Source organism: Gymnodraco acuticeps, unplaced genomic scaffold (assembly GCF_902827175.1).
Source record: "Gymnodraco acuticeps unplaced genomic scaffold, fGymAcu1.1, whole genome shotgun sequence".
NCBI lineage: Eukaryota > Metazoa > Chordata > Actinopteri > Perciformes > Bathydraconidae > Gymnodraco > Gymnodraco acuticeps.
This window is the reverse complement of record NW_022991991.1, coordinates 643,395-663,809: the sequence shown is the minus strand read 5'-3', so window position 1 is coordinate 663,809 and position 20,415 is coordinate 643,395. Positions and strand designations below refer to the sequence as shown.

At 39.0% G+C, this 20,415-nt stretch overlaps 1 protein-coding gene across 19 annotated transcripts in view; it reads left to right on the top strand.

Annotated features, from left to right (window-relative positions):
* The window catches only part of ptprt (protein tyrosine phosphatase receptor type T), a 397,778-nt gene that overhangs the window by 88,633 nt on the left and 288,730 nt on the right, over window positions 1-20,415 (top strand). For all 19 annotated transcript variants that reach the window (XM_034201114.1, XM_034201107.1, XM_034201120.1 and 16 more), the window contains exons 3-7: window positions 8,711-8,871; window positions 9,958-10,068; window positions 13,314-13,395; window positions 15,168-15,283; window positions 17,031-17,205. In XM_034201114.1, coding sequence (XP_034057005.1) covers window positions 8,711-8,871; window positions 9,958-10,068; window positions 13,314-13,395; window positions 15,168-15,283; window positions 17,031-17,205 — 645 coding nt within the window. The remainder of the gene's footprint in view (window positions 1-8,710; window positions 8,872-9,957; window positions 10,069-13,313; window positions 13,396-15,167; window positions 15,284-17,030; window positions 17,206-20,415) is intronic.

The following is a 20,415-nucleotide window of genomic DNA, read 5'->3' as shown; positions in this document are numbered from 1 at the left end:
CAGAGAGGTTTTCCCTAAAGGCCTGATCAATAATGTCAATCTCCCTGTCTTTACCACCTTATTAGGAAAGGATTATAGCAGCTTCACTATGGCCTGCAGGAGTGTGTGTGTGTGTGTGTGTGTGTGTGTGTGTGTGTGTGTGTGTGTGTGTGTGTGTGTGTGTGTGTGTGTGTGTGTGTTACCTGATAGGAGTCACTTCATCCATTCCTTCCTTATTTAACAGCAGAAAAACTCAATGAACAGACCCAACAGTCTGAATACAGATGAGTCTATGGTGTGTATACACAGATCCAAATAGGAGTTTCTTTATGGGGGTCCGATCCAAAACATACAAGTTGTGTGCAACTGATTTCACACAATAATAATAATAATACATTTGATTTCTATAGCACACTTTTAAAACAACGTTATCTCAAGGTGCTTCACAAAGCTATAAGGAGAAAATAATAAAACAAAATAAAATACAAATATATCTAAGGAGCATTTGGATTAAATATGGTAATATAAAAAATGAAAAAAGGTTAAGAGCATAAAAGGTTAAAAATAAATAAATAAATAAAGTAAAGGTTAGTCAGTAAAATGTGGTGGGTCTTAAGGCATTTCCTAAAAACGGAGAGTGATGTTCTCTGGAAGCGGACACAAGGGCTGCGTTATTATTCAAATTATTTTTTAAATTTAATTTCAGATACATTTTTGGGGCATTCCTGATTTAGTTTGATAGTGTGATAAACAGACAGTAACCTGCAACAAACTCAAACCCTCAGCCTAATGGGACACGCTCCAGTTGCCTAACTACCCAATTCATCGAATAAAAAAACACTTCCATCAGTTAAATGAAAATGATTGAGTGCGATATTGATTTAAATTAAGTGCTCCACTTATCCAGTAGAAGGGTGGTATATAAAAGACACCATAAGGACAGACAAAGTCAGATGAAAAATGTATTTTAACTGTTATTATGATGCATATAGATATTAGCCCTTAAATGGCTGTACAAACAACAAACCTGATTTGACTTTATAGGCGGAAGTAAAACTTATTTAGAGGGACAGTTGGAATTGAACAATTAAAGACCATGAGGAGCCTTTTAATGAGTATATTTACTCTTAAAAGAAGACTTATGTGTTATTTGATACCATTTCCTCCATACAAGTCACATATTCTGTAAAATAAAGGGCTTATAATGTAAAGCTTCAGTCATTTAGATTAATGTTTTTATTTTAAGATCTTTTTCTACTGCTCTGAGACATATTCACATTGTCTTCTGCATACAGCATCATATTGCGGACTGGTATATGTATCAAGTATGGATTTGACATTCTGCCACTGCAGTTAATAATACTCTTGAATATCCACAGCCATGCTACCATCTCTGGTCACTATTTTGACACATTTAAATAATAAGCCTTTTTTAAAAACCCAGAAAAGAAAAGTTGGTGCATAAGAAAAGTCGACAGAACATAAGATGAAGTAAAAAAACAGCCAAAGGAGCTGTGGGATATGTATGATAGACATTTCCAGGCCACATGTGGACACCACGCCATCAAATCACACCCTTGGCTGGACTTCAAAACACCCGTCCAAATTACAAATGTAAACGGAGCTGTTAGATGCTTAAAGAACCACAAGAGATCCATGCTCAGAGGAAATCTTAATCCAAGACACGACAGACACAAAACATCCGATAAGGAGAATAAAAGAGAGATTTAAGAGCTACAGATCCAAAAACCAGCACGCTTTGAGTCGGGACCCCAGGGAGCCATTTGAGCACATTCTGTGAACATCTTGCTTCAACGTTGTGTTTCAACAGAAAGTCTGCAGATGTAATTGATCTATTAAAGAGTGATTTAGTCTGCGATTCTTTCTGCTTTGTTGCACAAACCGCTTTCTTGTCTGAAACGCCCTTGTTTTGTACAAAGTTTATGTAGATATCACTTTTTTTCTCTTTAGGCTGCTAAGAATATTGTACGTCCTTTAATAGAGATGAAGATAACCAACAAATGACTTACTGGTGTTATATTACAGAGGCTTGCAAACCCATGAAGAATACAGATCCCAATATGTTCTGCCCTGGATGGGAATGTGACCCATACCCTCCAGGGTTTTGATCACCCACCAAGCTTCCCTTCTCCTTTTCAAACAAAGTTGCCAACATTTGCTTCGTCATTGGGATTTCTTTCTTTTATTTGTGTTTTAAATGCCTTTATTGCCGCTAGCTGTTGGCGAAGTGTCAACATGGGACACCAGCCGCAATGTAAACCAATGCAAAAGCATTATAGAAGCTATTTAGGTTCTTTGTGAAGAATGACAAAACCCCCAGGCACTCACACACACACAATTGCACATTCAGACACTCCGCCTGCTCCATTTGCTGTATTAAGGGTACATGAATTAGATTCTGATGCTTTAAAAGCTTTTTCTTTCGGGTGATATTGAAAGTAAATTCCTCTCTAATGGTGAGGTGTCTGTGTTTACAAGCCACTGATGACAGAGCGAGACAGAAATACTGAGGGAGAGGGAAGGATGGATTATAAATAGTTTTTTTTTTTTTTTAAAGGGACAGACAGGATGATGGAAGGTGTAGACTAGAGGATGAAATGGAGGAAGAGAGGGCTCCAATTCTAACATTCAGTAAGGTTAAATGAGTTGTTTGCATTTTGGCACATTGCTCTTGTAATGGCTCTTCAATGATTGACTTGATCACTTATCAGATTACTGCAAAGCTCAGGGACAGACAGACAGGATATTTCAATAATAAAGGGAAATATAAAACAAGATAACGGAGAACAAAGCATCAAAGCATGGTGGAATAGCAAGCTAGCTAGCTAGCCAGCTGTTTGCTATATCAAACAGACATGCAATGTATATAATTGCTGCTCTGACCATCGTGTCATACATTTGAATATGAACATCCATTGCCCTAATTTTTCTTTGAGTGTAACAAATAAATGACCGTAACAATTTTTTAAAACAGAAACAAATACCATGGATAATGTCTTTACTCTAGGCTGATATGGGTGGATAAATAGAAATGGAAATAAAGGGAAATGAATAGTAACAATCAGGACATGAAGAAGACCAGACCATTTCTGCTTTACGTATTTACGTATATGTTTGTCTGTGTGTGTGTGTGTGTGTGTGTGGGTGTGTGTGTGTGTGTGGTGTGTGTGTGTGTGTGTGTGTGTGTGTGCATGTGCGTGTGTGTGTGTGGTGTGTGTGTGCGTGTGCGTGTGTGTGTGTGTGTGTGCGTGTGCGTGTGTGTGTGTGCTGTGTGCGTGTGTGTGTGTGTGTGTGTGTGTGTGTGTGTGTGTGTGTGTGATGATGATGATTCATGGCCATTCAGGACACAGAACATATGGGATCCAACACTGGCGTGGTGAGTGTGTGTGTGTGTTAGTGTGTGTGTGAATGAGCATGAGAGCCTCGGGGGGAATTGGGTGTACTAAATGTGTGAAATGGGCCGAGGACCAATGTGATGTTTGTCAGTATGACTCCAGTGATTCCCTTGCAATGCCTTTCATGATGATGATGATGATGACGATGAAGAAGAAGAGTAATTTTACACAACAACAGTGTACTTTGTCATCCAGCTCAGGTCACGTGTGCTCCACAGCTGATGCTCCTTTAAATCTCATTCCTTCCCTCCTTTCCTGTCTCCTTCTTTACTTCCTTTCCTCCCTCACTGTTATCCTTCTTTCCTCTCCTTACCTCCTGTCAGAATCCGTCATAAATAATTCCCTTGCAGACCTCACCCATTCCAATTGAACCAATTTTGTGTTAGAATGCAAAATGGTTCTCTTTTATTGAAAATAACCAAACATGGGAGAAAATGTAAGAGAAATAAACATATTTCAAGCAACATATGAAGCAACCTGCTTCTGCGAATGGAATATAAATGATAGGAAGCACGTCCCAAACCAATCTTAAGTAGGAAGATGAGATATGTTTGTGTAGTGTGTGTAGCACCTACTCGTTTTTAACTGGCGTCCCACGCCTTTCATAGCCAGTTCCCCACTCCTGTAAAGGGACTCGGCAACTCCCCTGGCCTCCCACACGCAACATAGAAACACAGACAGTTATACACAAACACACATCCTCTCACACGAAAGAGGTTTGTTCTCCTCCGGTATGCACACGAATGCTGTACATTTACCTTTTAAATAATGATTGGATATGTCCTTGGACTTGAGTCACATGTCCTTACTACGTTCATAAATGTAATGGCTCGCCTTGACAACATCCAAAAAGGCTTGCAACTTGACTTCACTTGGATTTGAGCTTTTTGATGTAAACATACTTGATACCTAACCCTAAGCCCCAAAGATTAAAATGTATGTTATTTTAAAAGTTGATATTCAATACATTTATTTGTATTTCCTAATCTTGAAAATGACTCATTTACATCAAGTGAACACCCAAATTCCCATATCAACCTAGTTTGAACCAAGTAGACAGCATTAAGGTTCTATAGAGAATCATTATCTTACAATAGTGAGCACCAGGTAGATCAATTACACCAAAGATCACTTTGTTCACATACGATTGTGCGGCGGTCAAAAAATGACTAATGACAGTAAAATAATTTAGGATTGAACAATTACAAATGACATACAGAGAATCATTATGACTGGAACCTGAAATGCTAGGACTTAGAACTTGACTTGGATCTTGTCAGTCTTGACTTGTGACTTGCAGACCACTAACTTGATCCCACCTCTGGTGTGTATTATGTGTTAACAATCCACTCTGTATCATTATTGATCTGACTGAGTCTCCTTTTGTATTGATGGGAGAAAACCCCACTGTTAACCATGTTTTCTCATTTCTTCTCTCCCTAACATACGTCTGATTAATAGCTCAGTCAGTCTTAAAGTACTTTAAGCGCTGCCAAACATTTATTCTGTTCAGTCTTAAGGTCTTGGCAGCTCACACAGCTTTTATTTTTCTTCAATCTTATTCATCTGTCCTTTCCTACACAGTATATCACTATAGCTTTGAGTTATATATGTTGTTTCTATAGTTTCAAATACTAAGACTTGATATAACTACTAATATATGTTTCAAAAAGATATAGTTCAGTATATATATCCCATATTAAAAACATATATTGGTTGCTCTGGGGATAAATAGGTTAATACCAATCAGTCACTTGATGCAAAAGTGAAATGTAACCTCTCACTCAAGTAATGTACTTTAGTAAAACATTGAGGAACTTCAAGTGTGTATTTTCACATTATGCTACTTCATAGTTTTACTTCACTGAATTTTGTCGGTAAATATTGCATTTCTTACAACAATACATTCATTTAAGAGCTTGGATTCGTCTTCACTTTTCAGATAAGATTATAAATTAGCACCACTTTTACCAGCTGCAACATTGAAGTGATGAACACATGCAGTAACTTCATCGATATGATTTTGAATTCAGCCATACTACATGACAAGAACTATTTGTATAATATATTTGTATTGTATTACAACTTGTATTATATTTTAATGCAAATACTTTTTTACTTTTACTGGAGTATGATTTTTGAATGTAGCATTTAAGTAATTTACACTGTAGAATTACAACTTTTACTTTGGTCAAATATCTTCTTTTCGCCTATTTTAACTTGTTTTTTTCTGAGACGTTACTATTTTGAATCTAGATCCGTACACATAGACACACCATATTCTAAACAGATCTGCACCATGTGGAGATGCAGAACAGCAACTGGGGGTTAAATGCTGTGCTCAAAGGCACTCCAGAGGGCGTGCGACGCTGTTGAGCCCTCTGCTGACTTTAGATGTAGATGTAGTACTGTGGAAAATAAAAGCAAGGTCTCAAACTCCCAACAGTATTCGTGAAAACAGCTGGTCTCATGTGGCATTGTGCACTGGAACGTTTGTTCCACTGAGATGACCCAGTTATTTTGATGTGTGTGTGTGTGTGTGTGTGTGTGTGTGTGTGGTGACACGGAAGACAGATTCATCAGGTTTTCTCACGTTAACAGATTGCTCCCCTCTGACCTCACAGCTGGGAAACAACGTGTGAAATGAGAGAATGAGAATGTGTGAACCATATTTCATTATATGGAAATCTGTGTTTTGCATGTATTGGTACAACTGCAAATGGTGTGAATGGATGGGCGTGCATGTCATTTCTTTCAGTTTGACTGACATTGTAACACGTCCTCTTCCCCTATAGTGACAGTTGTCTTGGTGAGAGCCGTCTCTGGGTAACAAACATCACTCTTATCGCCAGCCCGGGTTGAAAACAAAAAGATCATTTTAAACGAAACAATCCCCTTCAGAAACAAACAGCTTTACGAATTTAGAGAAGTGGTTAGAGTGGTGTATACGTGGTGCGTGATTGTGTGTGTGTGTGTGTGTGTGTGTGTGTGTGTGTGTGTGTGTGTGTGTGTGTGTGTGTGTGTGTGTGTGTGTGTGGTGTGTGTGTGTGTGTGTGTGTGTGTGTGTGTGTGTGTGTGTGTGTGTGTGTGTGTGGGTGGGTGTGTGAGTATACACGTTGGTGGTATGTGTGAATAAGAAATGTAATCAGGAGGTTCACTGTGAAAATACCTGGTTAGACACCCAGGCTAGATTACTTTTTACACACAAACAAACACACGCACGCACACACGCACACACACACACACACATACACACACACACACACACACACACACACACACACACAACAACACACACATACACAACACACACACAAACACACACACACACACACACACACCACACACACACACACACACACACACACACACACACACACACACACACACACACACACACACACACAGTTCTGCTGTAGATAAGCTCCATTTAGCCAAGGCCAAAGTGTTAGATGTAATCTGTTTTAGCCACCTGTGTCTGTTTACAGTGAATGATGTATTTTATGTGTGTGTATAGCATTGCTGTCTAGGATAGTACGAACACAACATTAAAGTTAAAATCTCCATTCAAATAATGATAATAAAAGAGAGAAAACTGTTCATACAACTGTAGTGCTAGAAAACTGTGTGTTGGAATAACCACACACATACAACACACATGTACAATGTTTTTTTTTTCCGAGCAATGTTAGAATTAAGGTCATGTTAAGGTTATAATAAGAAATAAATGCAAGTCAATACATGTCCTTACAAGTACAGTAGTCTGCACATTCCTGCCTCTGTCAAAGTCACTGCACTGACCCTTCAAATCAAAATGTCATGACATCCAGGCAACAGTTTCTGGTAAAATGCATAAGCAATTGAATGAACACGTGACATGTCCATTTTGTTGTATTTTTTATTTGATGTAAATGCATATTTTTTTATTTATATTTATATATATATATATATAAGTAAAAAAAATGTAATCTATAATATGATTTTGCCTTAGCAATAAATTAATTGTGGTCATCCCTATTATGCTTTTTGAGGGTTTCCCTATCCTGTATTGTGTTAATTAAAACTGACTGATAAGGTTAGATCTATTTACAAAATAAAAGGTACATAATCCAATTACATTTCTTAAGCCACTACCCACACACACATTTTCTCTCTTTCCTACTACATGAAATCAGGACACTTTTCACACTTTAGCAATAGAGTAGCCATGGCATGCACACACAGACACTGTTAGAAATGCACAGTCACACCTGCTTGATTCAGTATCTCTCCTCTCACACTCTCTTGCCAAATAGTCTCCCAGTCACTTCTAACTCTCTCCGATGGCAGTCAGCCAAATGGAGCCGGTCGACCCATAAAAGCTCCGTCCTGTGCCATAAACCATAAACTAAAACACACTTTAACCACGAGTCGACGGAGAAAATGTGTTTTCTGTCGTGGTTCAGAACCCTCGGGGCGTGGATACATTAAGACGCTGATAAACGTCCAAAGTGTGTAAAAGAGCTCGAGTTGTTTTTGCGTTTTTGCTGCATCAAGCTTCGAACGGAATGGCGCTCAGACCTGATATCATATCAACAGTACAGAAACCATACCGACAAATTCTATATCTGCTACAGCGGAGAGTTTAAAGAAAAAGTTAATGTTGATCAGTACCACTAAATAAATGATGGCATTGGTTTAATTAGAATGAAACAAGTCTAATCCGTTTTAAACTTGCTGATCAAGGCTATTAACCTGTTTGAATAAAATATGAACACAAAACAAGATTTATAAACATGTGATGGAATTTGATGCGTCAAATCCGTCAAATCCAAAGATTACAAACTTTTTAAAACACAGATGAAAGTTAAACTCAGATTTATTTGCAAATGTACTGTAGAACTTTTATCTTTTTCTTTTTTACCTTAATTATTTACATTTTATGCCAAAAACATGCTCTAAACGCTACATTTAAACACTCAATACATTTAAAATATACTTTTGACAAATACTTCTCATTACTGAATAGAGCGTAAACACATCATAACGTCACCAAATGAGACTTCTCTTAACATTTAAAACGTTAGTTAATTATAAATCCCACAATAACAGTACTGCACTCCGGTTGCTAACAGCTAACATTAACTAGCATTGTCTCCATAGACCTTTGTGTGGGCCCCGCAATGCCTTTTGGACAGGTTCACCTCGACCCATTGAAATATTATAACCTTGTATTGTTTTTGTCTTTCATGGATCTCTACTCTGATTGCACCTGTATTATTACGATCATATTTGAACACTCTCTGGCCTTTTCCTTCCTGTTTCTGTGGCTGTAGGTTCGTTCATGATGGTGAATGCGTCAGGGCGGGCGTCGGGGCAGAAGGCTCACCTTTACATGCCTACCCTGAAGGAAAATGACACCCACTGCATCGACTTTCTGTACTCTCTCTCCAGTCGGGACGGAGCCAGCCCGGGCACGCTCAACGTCTACATCAAGGTATGTGTGTTTGAGTGTATGTGTGAGTAACTGACTGACAGGCAGGGATGGATTGATAGATGAAGAGGCTGATAGACTGAACAGATTAAGCAGGTAAACAAACAATGACCCCTGTTTTCTGTCAAGAAGGGATTGAGTTAGCACAGTCCCATTGAGTGTTAAGAGAAGGCTTTGTGTGTTTGAGATAGAAAGAAACAAATAATTACTGATCTCCATAAAATAATGGATGGCATAAAGTAAAGCTTAATAAACTGCATAAAGTAGGCTAAAGCTTAGTAAAGAGCATTTGAGAGAATGGTTTTTGCTTTTTTACTCTTTGTAGCAAGACTGAAATAAACCGGCATAATATAATCTTTATTTACAGAAACCAGTGGAGACAAATGCATGTTAAAATTAACAAATTATAAAAATGGTTGTATACAGCAAACAGCTTAGATTAAGAATAGGAACCAGTGGTTTATGAATATTGTAATTCATATTTTATATTGTGGTCTTAAGGCCCTGATGGACAGGCTGTTAAAAAAGAGTTGGCTAATTTAGAGGGAGCTGAACGGAAGACCAGTAAGCAGAAATCAAAGGAATGTATGGATGTGAGGATGAAGCTATGATTTAAAGTGAAAAAAGTCTGAGCAAGGGGAATAACAAACCACTGCTCAATGCGTTAAGGAATCAACTAATCATGTAATCAATTACCTATCAATCAATGTCAGGCGACTATGGATTTAAGAGTTCATTTAACACATTTGGTAAACTTTGATATTGTATCCATCTTAACTTTAATTGAGATTCTCATTAGTGCGAAAATGAAATGAATAAAATACATTCAGAATGTACAATTTTGTCCCAATGGGGTTGATCGTTAATGTGGTCTAAGTTAAGAAACAGTAGCATCAGCAATGTCCCAAAAAACTGTCCATTTGTCCAACTAACGCCTAATTAACACAGTGATTACACATCTTTTTTTTAAATGTAAACTTATCCAGTTTTATTTTCAGAAACGTTCAAATGCCAAATTATATTTTTAAACTTGTATTTCTCTTTTCTTGTATTTTTTATTTTCTGTTTCTTGTTACTGTGTACCTGCAGGTGAATGGAGGCACTCAGGGTAACCCAGTGTGGAACACCTCTGCTACTGTTACTGAAGGCTGGGTGAAGACCGAGCTGGCCATTTCTACATTCTGGCCTAACTCCTATCAGGTAACACACACACACACACACACACACACACACACACACACACCACACACACACACACACACACACACACACACACACACACACACACACACACACACACACACACACACACACACACACACACACACACACACACACACACACACACACACACACATACTCACACTACCCAAACGCATACAAATGATCCTCTTTGTCCAAGATGACATATTGGTATATGCTTGTATACTGTAGTTACTAAAGTATATATACTGTATATATGTAGTTACCACAGTATCAAACCAAATCTGTTTAATGTCACTAAGAAGTGCACTCCCTAATTCCATGTGTCAGGCAGATATTTAATTTGACAATATTTAATATTTGGACTGGCCTGCCTGGGGCTGTTTGTCTTTTTAATAGTTTTTCCTCTAGAATTAATTAAATATTTACCGTAATGAATGGAGAGTCAAGCTGGTGTTTGTTTTGACAATGAATGTGTGAAAGAGACACTGAAAACATTTGTTTGTGCTAAACTGAAAATATTGTATCAAATATGTTTTTAACTATTGTCACTTAAACACAGCTGTATTTGGACCTCTCTTTAGCATTCAAGCACAGATGTTTGTAATAACACTAATTCATGACAACCCAGTCTCACGGCATTCCGTGTAATAGTCACAAAATGTAATCTATTGATTTGTGTTCACCAACACGATTTTCCCATTTTTTTCATATCACACAGAACGATTTTAAAAGCAATGCATTTCTATTGGTAGTAGCCTATGTTTCGTGCCTGCACCACATATTTTTGTCCGGTCGGGTCTTGGAAGACCAGAAGCTGTGTAGTTCATAAAAACATTTCCTTACTCAATATCAAGCCACGATTATTGTTTTTATTTTAAATTGTATAATGTCGGACCTTTTTTGCCATCCGCGAGGAAAAGAAATGGGGCTCAGAGCCTCAGAATACTGAAATCTGTATTTTCTTCTAATTGGTTATTATTTACATTGCTTTTAAAATCGTCCTGTTTGACACGAAACATCGTGTTGGTGGACACGAATCAATAGATTAATATCGTGACTATAACACGAAATGCCGTGAGACTGGGTTGTTCATGATCATGTGTTATATGTAATGGGTTGTTGCAGCAGTAGGCTAAGTCATACATTACCATCACCATGAAACTACAACACCTAACTGATAGGTAGCATTTATTTGGCTAACTTTATAAACCTGTGCCTTACTGCTGGCTAAAATGTTTGCCATATACAAACTACTCTCAGAAGCAATGAGCAACAGTGAACTTTTAAAACAACCTTTGACAGCTGGGACACACACAGAGAGACAGATGCTTAATGAACAGTAAGCTAACGTTTAGCTAACATTTTCGGCTAACATGTTAGAAAACGTATCCCTCATAAAAATAGAGCATCACAGACATTCCTTTATTATATTTTATTGAAGGTCTGACGGTTGTAATATATTTTAGGGCGGTGTTGTTGAGTCTGATGATAGTTACATTAGTTAGATACTTACCTTGTGTACGTTAGCAGCATACACTTAGCTCAACAGTTAGCTGCAAAGTTAGCTGCATGTTAAGGCATTTGAACCAATATTACTTTTTAGAAGAAAAACACCCATTTAAAGGAACTTACATTTTAAAAATAAACATATACATCTGTTTCAGCTGACTAATATGCTACACACTATTACTTTAGCATGACAAACAATAGGCTAAGATTAAAACTGAGGCAAGGTAGAGACTATAGTAGCTTTAAGGACAACTACTTGGCATCCATGTCTTTAGTTCATGTGTAAGTAACAGTGTGGAATTAAATTAACAAAGGCCTACTACTTAGAATTCAAACAATTACATAATAACAACACATGGAATGCTAATTTACACTTGTATAAAGAGCGCCTTACAATAAATACAATACACCATGAAGATACAACTGGAATCCTGCAAACTTTCATTTTCACGAAACCATGTTGTGCTTTGATAGTCAATAACACAATAGGCTTTTTATATGTATACTCAGAGGTCATGTTTTGCAAGTGGTGGTTAAGTATAAACCAAAGAAACCCAAATATGCTGCAATTGAATGACCCTTACTTTCTGTATGTGTGTTTGCTTCGGTCCTTTCAAGGTACAGCGGTATATACCCTGCTGTGATGATTTCTTGAAGTAGCACAAAAGCGACTGTGTTTTACCTATAATGACTGAGCTGTGTTCAGTAAATGAAGGCACCCCTGTAGCTGCATGGCACAATGCTAACCAGAGTGACATACATGTGTGCGTGCATTCGCTAATGAGGAGTCACTTCCCATGGAGAAACGACATTTCCTTTCACTAAAAGGACAACAACATTGTCATATTAAAGTCCAGATCACTGGGAGGGTAAACACAATCATTTAGGTAAACATTTCTCTCTCTCCTGAACAGCCTCTATTTTAAGCCTCTTTTACATGTGTTGATTTTTAAATATAGTATGGTAGTCTTATGATGAAACAAGCTCGTAAAACGTATTCAAAACATAAAATAACGGTAAAGAAAAAAATGATAGGACTGTCTTTGATGTCTAGAAACTTGACTAGCGAGCCAGAGCAGGGGATATATTTTTTGAAGGAAAGGGCAAGAGTAAAGTCTACCCAGAAGTCTTTAGTATTCAGGCTGAGCTCCATCTTATATTGTTGAGGATCCTGACAAGTACAGCACAGACGTATTTGACTGTGTGTGCAGTGTGTGTACATACTGTATGTGTGGGTCAGAAGTGCATGGCCCCTTGGCAGCCCTGCTGACTGCCTGTCACCCTGAGCGTGTTTGTGAAGTAGGCTATGTGGAAAGGAAAATGTAAAGAAACACATTTTTAATTATGGGCTGGGAGAAAAAGTGAAGAATAAAACAAAAACAAGTAATTGAGAGGAGAGGTATCAGGAATGGATAGAGAGGGAAGAACAGGAGGACTGAAATAGAAAGAAAAGGAGGAGAATGAGATGAAGAAAGACGAGAGGAAAGAGTAGGAGGAAGGGCATGTGGTTGGCATAAGGATACAGACAGACGGATGAAGGGATGAAGTGTAGAGACGAATAGTTGCTGACTTTCAGTGGAAAATTCCCCTGGGGTTTCTATATGAGCTTCTCAGGGCCGTCGAGATGTTGTGCAAGGAAAGATATTTTTGTAGTTTCTTCTTTTATAGAACACTGTGGCTTAACACACTTCTTTCTTCCTTTCTGTTTTGCTTGCTTCTTCCCCTCTCAGGTCATATTTGAAGCCGTTTCAGTTCAAGGCCGTCCAGGTTTCATCGCCATCGACGACATACGAGTTCTGGCTCACCCCTGCCGTAAGTGACTGTGTGTGTGTGTGTCTGTGTATTTGTGTGTGTGTGTGTCGTAATGGTTGACCCTGCACAACTGTAGCCCCACTGAGCATCATCTGTTTTATAGCGCACTCACACTCACCCACACATACACACACAGGCTGTGTGAAGGACAGATTGCAGACAGATTGCAGAGAGCCAGGAAGAAGGTCCAAACTCAGGGTCTTCATCACTCAAATCTGACAGAAACACTTAGCTTCACAAAACTCCAGACTGCTTACTGCAACACTCTGTGGCCTACTTACCTCTCTATGTTCACTTATTATTACTCCCTTTAACTATTCTCCCATGACTTTTCTTATAGAGTGGTGCAGAAATTAGTCGGAAAACTTAGAATTATTCTTTTTTTTTACCAATTTGGGTTCTCTCGTTTTAAAGTAAACCATTTTGTTGAACAAGTTCTTGGTTAGATACCTGGAATAAGGTTTGGTTAACACAAGCTGAAGAGATTTTTACATTTTGTTCAACAAAATGAGATACGGCAGTAAACATCCCACTAGTAAATGTTCGAAGCTTCAATATATCTTGAAAACTAAATGAGACTGTTAAATATCATCACGGCAAACATTAGCCACCTTTAGCTTAGCGTCATGTGACCGTGATGTAGTTCCATTATAGCCAAACGTTAGCTTTGTACTTAGGCTGATTGCGCACGATTTACACACGCAAAAATCATAAAAGTGGTGTTAATATGTGTACATTATCCTGCTGAATAAACGTGTGTTAGACACAAATCTTAATTCCTGCTATATTCCAAAATCCAATGGAAAATCCCATTGCTTTTTGTCATGGAATCCTTTGCAATGCTAACTTTCGTGTAAAAATACGTCATCACTGCCATCGTGTTTTTGACATCCAAACATAAATTCAAAAATGTATTCAGTTCAATTCAACGCTATTGGTATTATTTTTTTATTCAACAAACAAATACTGGTAGTCTGAATGGTCCGGCTGGCAAGAAAACTCTCAGCTCATCTGTGCCAATCACTAATCAGATTAGTCCAAGTGAGAGAGTCCATGATAAAGAGCTAGAGGTATCCATCATGGAAGAAAGACAATAAGCTGGAAAACAAACATGTTTAGGAGGACAAACTACATTAATGAAGTGTTTTGGAAAAAGAAAAACGTTAAAAAAAACGAAAAAAAAGTTTGTTTAATTTGTGAAAACCTGACTGTCAGAGTGAATTATCATCAGTAATTGATTGATGCATACTCTGTTAGGCTTATCTCTGTCTGCAGACAGTCCAAATGAAATTAACCAGTCGCTGGCTGGTCTCAATGCCAGGCCAAAGTCACGCAGTGTCTGGCCGTCGCTCTCATTGTCTGCCTGCTCATCTGTCTCAGCTATCCCATGAATTTCCCTGCCTCTCAGACAGAGAGACATATTTCAACTGGATTTATACAGTTGTGCATTTTCCGGCAATTGTGTTTCTTATTGCCAGTGGCATCTGCTATTGTAATCCATTGTGGATCTACCATGACTTTGATAACAGGATGGCATCTTTCAGTGGCTTGCCAATTGCTGTAATACAGGATTATATAACTATTAATATTTTAGAGAGCTTAAAGACCTTTTCAGACAGAGAGTTCATTTAATCAGGTCCTTTATTCCTTTTAAGAGGTCCCCAATTTTAAAGTATGATTGTTGCAACAAAATAGCCTTTTGTATCTTGTCTGGTTATACAGAATATTCTAGCTGAATGTTTACAAGTGTCTGTGTACATTGTTTGTTGCAGGTAAAGCTCCTCACTTCCTGCGTCTGCAGAATGTGGAGGTGAACGTGGGTCAGAATGCTACGTTTCAGTGTACTGCTGGAGGGAAGTGGTCTCAGCACGATAAACTCTGGCTACAGGTTAGTACCTCCGTATCAGTGTGCATGAATGGTATCAGCAGAAAGAGTACATGCAGGACTTCAAAGGAAGCTCACAATGCTCATTATGCCCACATATTCTGGAATATAATTATGTAATATTCACATTTTGTGAAAGGTAATGCTGCACTGTGGCATAGTGTAATCACTTGTTTATTTAAAAAAAAAAAAGAAGTCTAGTAAATAACAGTTGTTCAGGTAAATCTAATGAAAATAAACAATCATTATTGTCAATATATATATTTGTTTTTCTTCTGATAAAACACTGCAATATGTCTAGTGCAAGCATGGGCTTTCATAAGAAATGCGAAAAGGACATTTGCACTTCCATTTCCTCCAAGTCCATTCATTTTATGAATCAAAACACCTCTACATTATGGCTCATACCATGCCAGCTTACTACTGTTCTCCATCTCTTTCTTAGAGTTTGAATGTTTCACCACTGGAAGCTGAGCAAAAATCATGTGCAAATACACATATATATTTCATAAGAAATCCGAGCTCCAAATGCAGTTATAATTCATTCAGAATTCTATTTAGGAAAAAAATAATAACAATTAATGTACTTTGGGGCTGACATCCCCAGCCTTCCCAGCTCTATTTCAGGATTGATTAAAAGTCCTTGTACTGCTCCGCACCAATAACTCCATCTCTGTACAAGTGTGTGTGTGTGTGTGTGTGTGTGTATGTATGTGTGTCATGTGCATGCCTACATACTCATTCTAGTTTACATATGCACTGGCAAGCTTGCATGTTTTCACTGCATATGAGTGTGTACCACTGAGAGCGCTGCTCTGTACAGTAATGACATTTGCAATGGAGAGCAGTGACCCTCCTGACTGCAGGCCTGTGGGGGAAAGCGTGTTTCCTTAAATTGGCTGATACTACTACAGTGGTAAAGAAGATTGGATCTGGAGATGTGGGGATCATATGCAAAGCAGTACGATGTTTAGTTTCATGTCTGACTTGCTCTGCTAAAATGGCCCCTGTTTCCTGACAGTTTTTGACATCAAATGGAGTCATTACTGTGGTGTTTGTTGATGCCTGCCTCCTGGAATTACTGTAATTTCAATACATTTGATGAAGAACTTATACTACTTCCAAAACAGTGAGAGCTTTTGGCAGAGCTACTCTTGCCTCTTTACTTCATATTCTTTCTAATAATCAGATACACCTGATAAAGCTACATTATGACAAGCACTATAGCATATTGAAACCCACATCTAAGTGTCTTATGCATACTGCAGTTCTACAAAATCAGAGCTAGATGAATCTAAGAAAATTCAGTTGTATAAATGTCTAGGTCAATGAAACGACCTTCATTTTCCTTAAGAAATTCTATATTTGTATCCAAGGTAGGAGACTCGCTCAAAAATGTATTTTACCTCTCTTAATGCATTACTCATAACATGAGGCTGAAAGAGGTGTTCGGTTGACTGACACGTCTCATCTTATTATACTCATTGAGTCGTGGTGGCATGAATCATATTTTCTTGTCTTCCTTCATTCACATATATTTGTATTCATTTTATGCTTCAATTTTTGATTGGTTGGTTGGTAATGAAAGAATAAATAAAAATCAGTCTAAATTGCATTTGATTGAAGAAAATGTGCTCTTTTTATCAGTACTATCCACCAGTGCAACCATTGTGAGCTCTTTACAAAGGGTATACTGTATATACAGGGATTTTGCTGAAACTGGACTGGTCTTATCTTTCTCATTATGCAGCAGTGGAACGGTAGGGACACGGCACTGATGGTGACCCGGGTGGTGAACCACCGGCGTTTCACTGCAACCGTCAGTGTTGGCGACACATCACAGCGCAGCACCAGCCGCTACCGCTGCGTCATCCGATCTGACGGCGGATCAGGGGTGTCCAACTACGCTGAACTCATCGTTAAAGGTAAGATCTGATGATCATCTTATTTCACGTAACGTACAAGTAGGAGGTGACTTACTAGCTTACCACTTTTAAGCAAAACATTTGTGATTAATGTGTATGAGTGAATGAAAAATGGATCATGTGGATGCAATAAAGTGGGCAACAAGCCTGGGGTGTGTGTGTGTGTGTGTGTTCATTAGTGCTGCTGTGAGAGTACCGAGGACAGAACACTGAAGATATTTTAGTGACTAGAACTCAAAATAAGCCCATTTTCACTAAATGTTTTCACGTATCTGTCAGTCTTTTTCAAATGTAACTACTTCTGTGTCTCGGGTTCCCTTCTTTGTCATAGAAAGTACAACATTGTTGTCAATTTAAAATAGGAAGCATTTGTTATATAAAATAAATGTTTTAGGGGTTTCAATTACCCCTGGAGCAGAACTAGTTGAATCCAGTAAAAGGTGGGATGTATAAAATAATCTTCTACATTTTACACACCCCCATAAAACCTTCGGACAGTACTGTGTTCTTAGTTTCCACGTGTTCAAACCCATATACCTCTATTATACTTTCTACGTAAGCCTCCAAAGTAGCCAGAGATGCCAAAACACAACACAGAAATATGTAGGCTATAGCAGGTTACACAAATAATAAATGTTCTATGTGATGTAATGAGGACACAATAAAAAATATTGTTGGCTTTAAGTATTTTACACAGATTCACAAACTCTACAGTTTTAGAACAATCAGATAAAACATGATAATGCCAAACTCTGATAGGCCTACCTGTCTTTATTTCCTATTATTCATTGCTTCTTATTTTCTCTGTCGCTCTTGTATTAATCTGTGCCCCTTGACAAATCCCCTCATGCAGGACATTCAAATCCCCTAATGCAATCTACTCAACTGTGCCCTTGCACTCAATACAGGGCAACAAATATTAAGGGATCTCTGTGATGAACCGTCCCACTCTCCATCCCATGGTTTATGTAAACAACAGGAAATACAGTGCTGTCCTGCTGAGAAGGATATTGAGGATGGATAATGTTGTTGTGAGGTTTTGATAGAATTATAGCGTCACAGCTATCTGTTTTTGTCAGACATAATTACATTCCTTCACGTGTCTCCCAGTCTCTCTCTATTGCACTGTGTGTGTTTGGAATCATCTTACTTTATCCAGGCCTCATTTCACCATCAGCTCATGGCCTTGTCTCCTGGTAAATTGTTGGCATAGAATCAGTAAATAGATTGTATAAAGTGCACTGAGTTTGCTATCAGTCAAAAGAGTGCTTGCAAAAATGTTAGCATAACACCTAGTTTCCACCGGGTCCGTCTGCGCCGCGGTTTTGGTCCGACCTCCTCTAGCGTCATAACGGTCATAACGGTCATAACCCACCGGGCGCGTTTCAGAAGCATTTTAGAAGCGGAGCGTCTTGCCTGCCGGCTCGCAGTTTTTGTTGATTTGGGCATATTTCCTGGACAGGCTACTTTGTACAGACAAAGTTAATAATAATAATAATATTCCAGTTATAAACGACATTAATCAAAGGTGTGTTGTAGTATGTTAGTGGTAAAAAAATGCATTCATCATCATAATTATTCTATATATAATTTACACAGTGCCTGAAAACCGGAGGAGAACGCTCACATTTCCTACTTGAAAATTAGTTTGTGTGTGTACACACACACACAAACTAATTTTGCAGACCCTATCCCTCCGTAGTCTTTCAAGTAGGAATATATGCTATATATATATATATATATATATATATATATATATATATATATGCTATATATGCTCTGAACGTTCCACTTCCTGCCTGCCCGACATTACCTTACGGCTGCGTCGCGTCAAAAATAGGATTCATCCTAATTTTAGAGGAGCCCTGCGCCGAGACGTTTCTGGGACGCTTCTGAGCCGTAACGCGCCGCGTGTGGTGGAATAGCACCCATTGACTAGAGTGGCCGCGATCTTTGTGAACGCCGTGGCGCAGCCGTAACACGGCCGTAACGCGGCCGTAACGCGGCCGTATCGCGACGCAGACGGACCCGGTGGCAACTGGGGGTAAGCCTGCTATCACTGAAGACTGGCCCCTACACATGGCGGCGTACGTTGCCGCTTGGCAGTGGGCGTGTCTTGAGCTTGGGGAGTTTACGCGAGCAACACGACCAACAACCAATCACATGAATCTCTCCTGTCAATTGCATAAAAGGTTTTACATGTCAAACTTTATATGATGAACATTTATGACATTAATGTCTATGGTGCTATTTTACGCAACATTCCATGCTGGCTAAATACTGTCTATGCCTGCTAGCTGTCCATTCAAACGAAGTACACTGGATATAAACTCCCCAAACAGGCGAAAACCTACCAGTTTCACCCACTGTCTCTGCCACCTCCCTCCCGATTATTTTCTCCTCCATTTTTTGGCATATGAGGAAATGAACTGCGGTCTGGCTCTCCCAGCATACACGCGGTTTGATTGGCTAGCGCTTGTACTGGCAGATTTGCATAAGCGGGATTTGATTGGCTGACGCCTCCGTCGAAGCGTCAAAGGTAGAACATTGCTCTACTTTTGCAGCGAGCACCGCGAGAGAAGCTACGCTTTGCTCCCACAATGCAGTTCGGCGAAATGTGACATCACCCCATTCAAATTGAATGGACAGAAGCGTTGAAGAGTCAACGCACGCCGTTGTGTGTAGGCACCGTAATGGAGCCTACACACGGCGGCGTGCGTTGCCGCTTGGCGGTGGGCGTGTCTTGAGCTTGGGGAGTCAACCCGAGCAACGCGACCAACAACCAATCACATGAATGTCCCGCCCCGGACATACAAAGCAAAGCATTCATGCTACATCCATGCTGGCTAAATATACTGTCTATGCTTGCTAGCTGTCCATTCAAACGAAGTACACTGGATATAAACTCCCCAAACAGGCGAAAACCTACCAGTTTCACCCACTGTCTCTGCCACCTCCCCCCATTTCTGGCTCCTCCGGTTTGTATCCCTGTATGTAAAGAGGGACTGGTCATATAGTACCGGGTGATTCCCTACCGCCACGATAATTTTCTCCTCCATTTTTTGACATATGGGAAATAACTGCGGTCTGGCTCTCCCAACATACACGCGGTTTGATTGGCTAGCGCTTGTGCTGTCAGATTTGCATAAGCGGAATTTGATTGGCTGACGCCTCCGTCGAGGCGGCAAAAGTAGAACATTGCTCTACTTT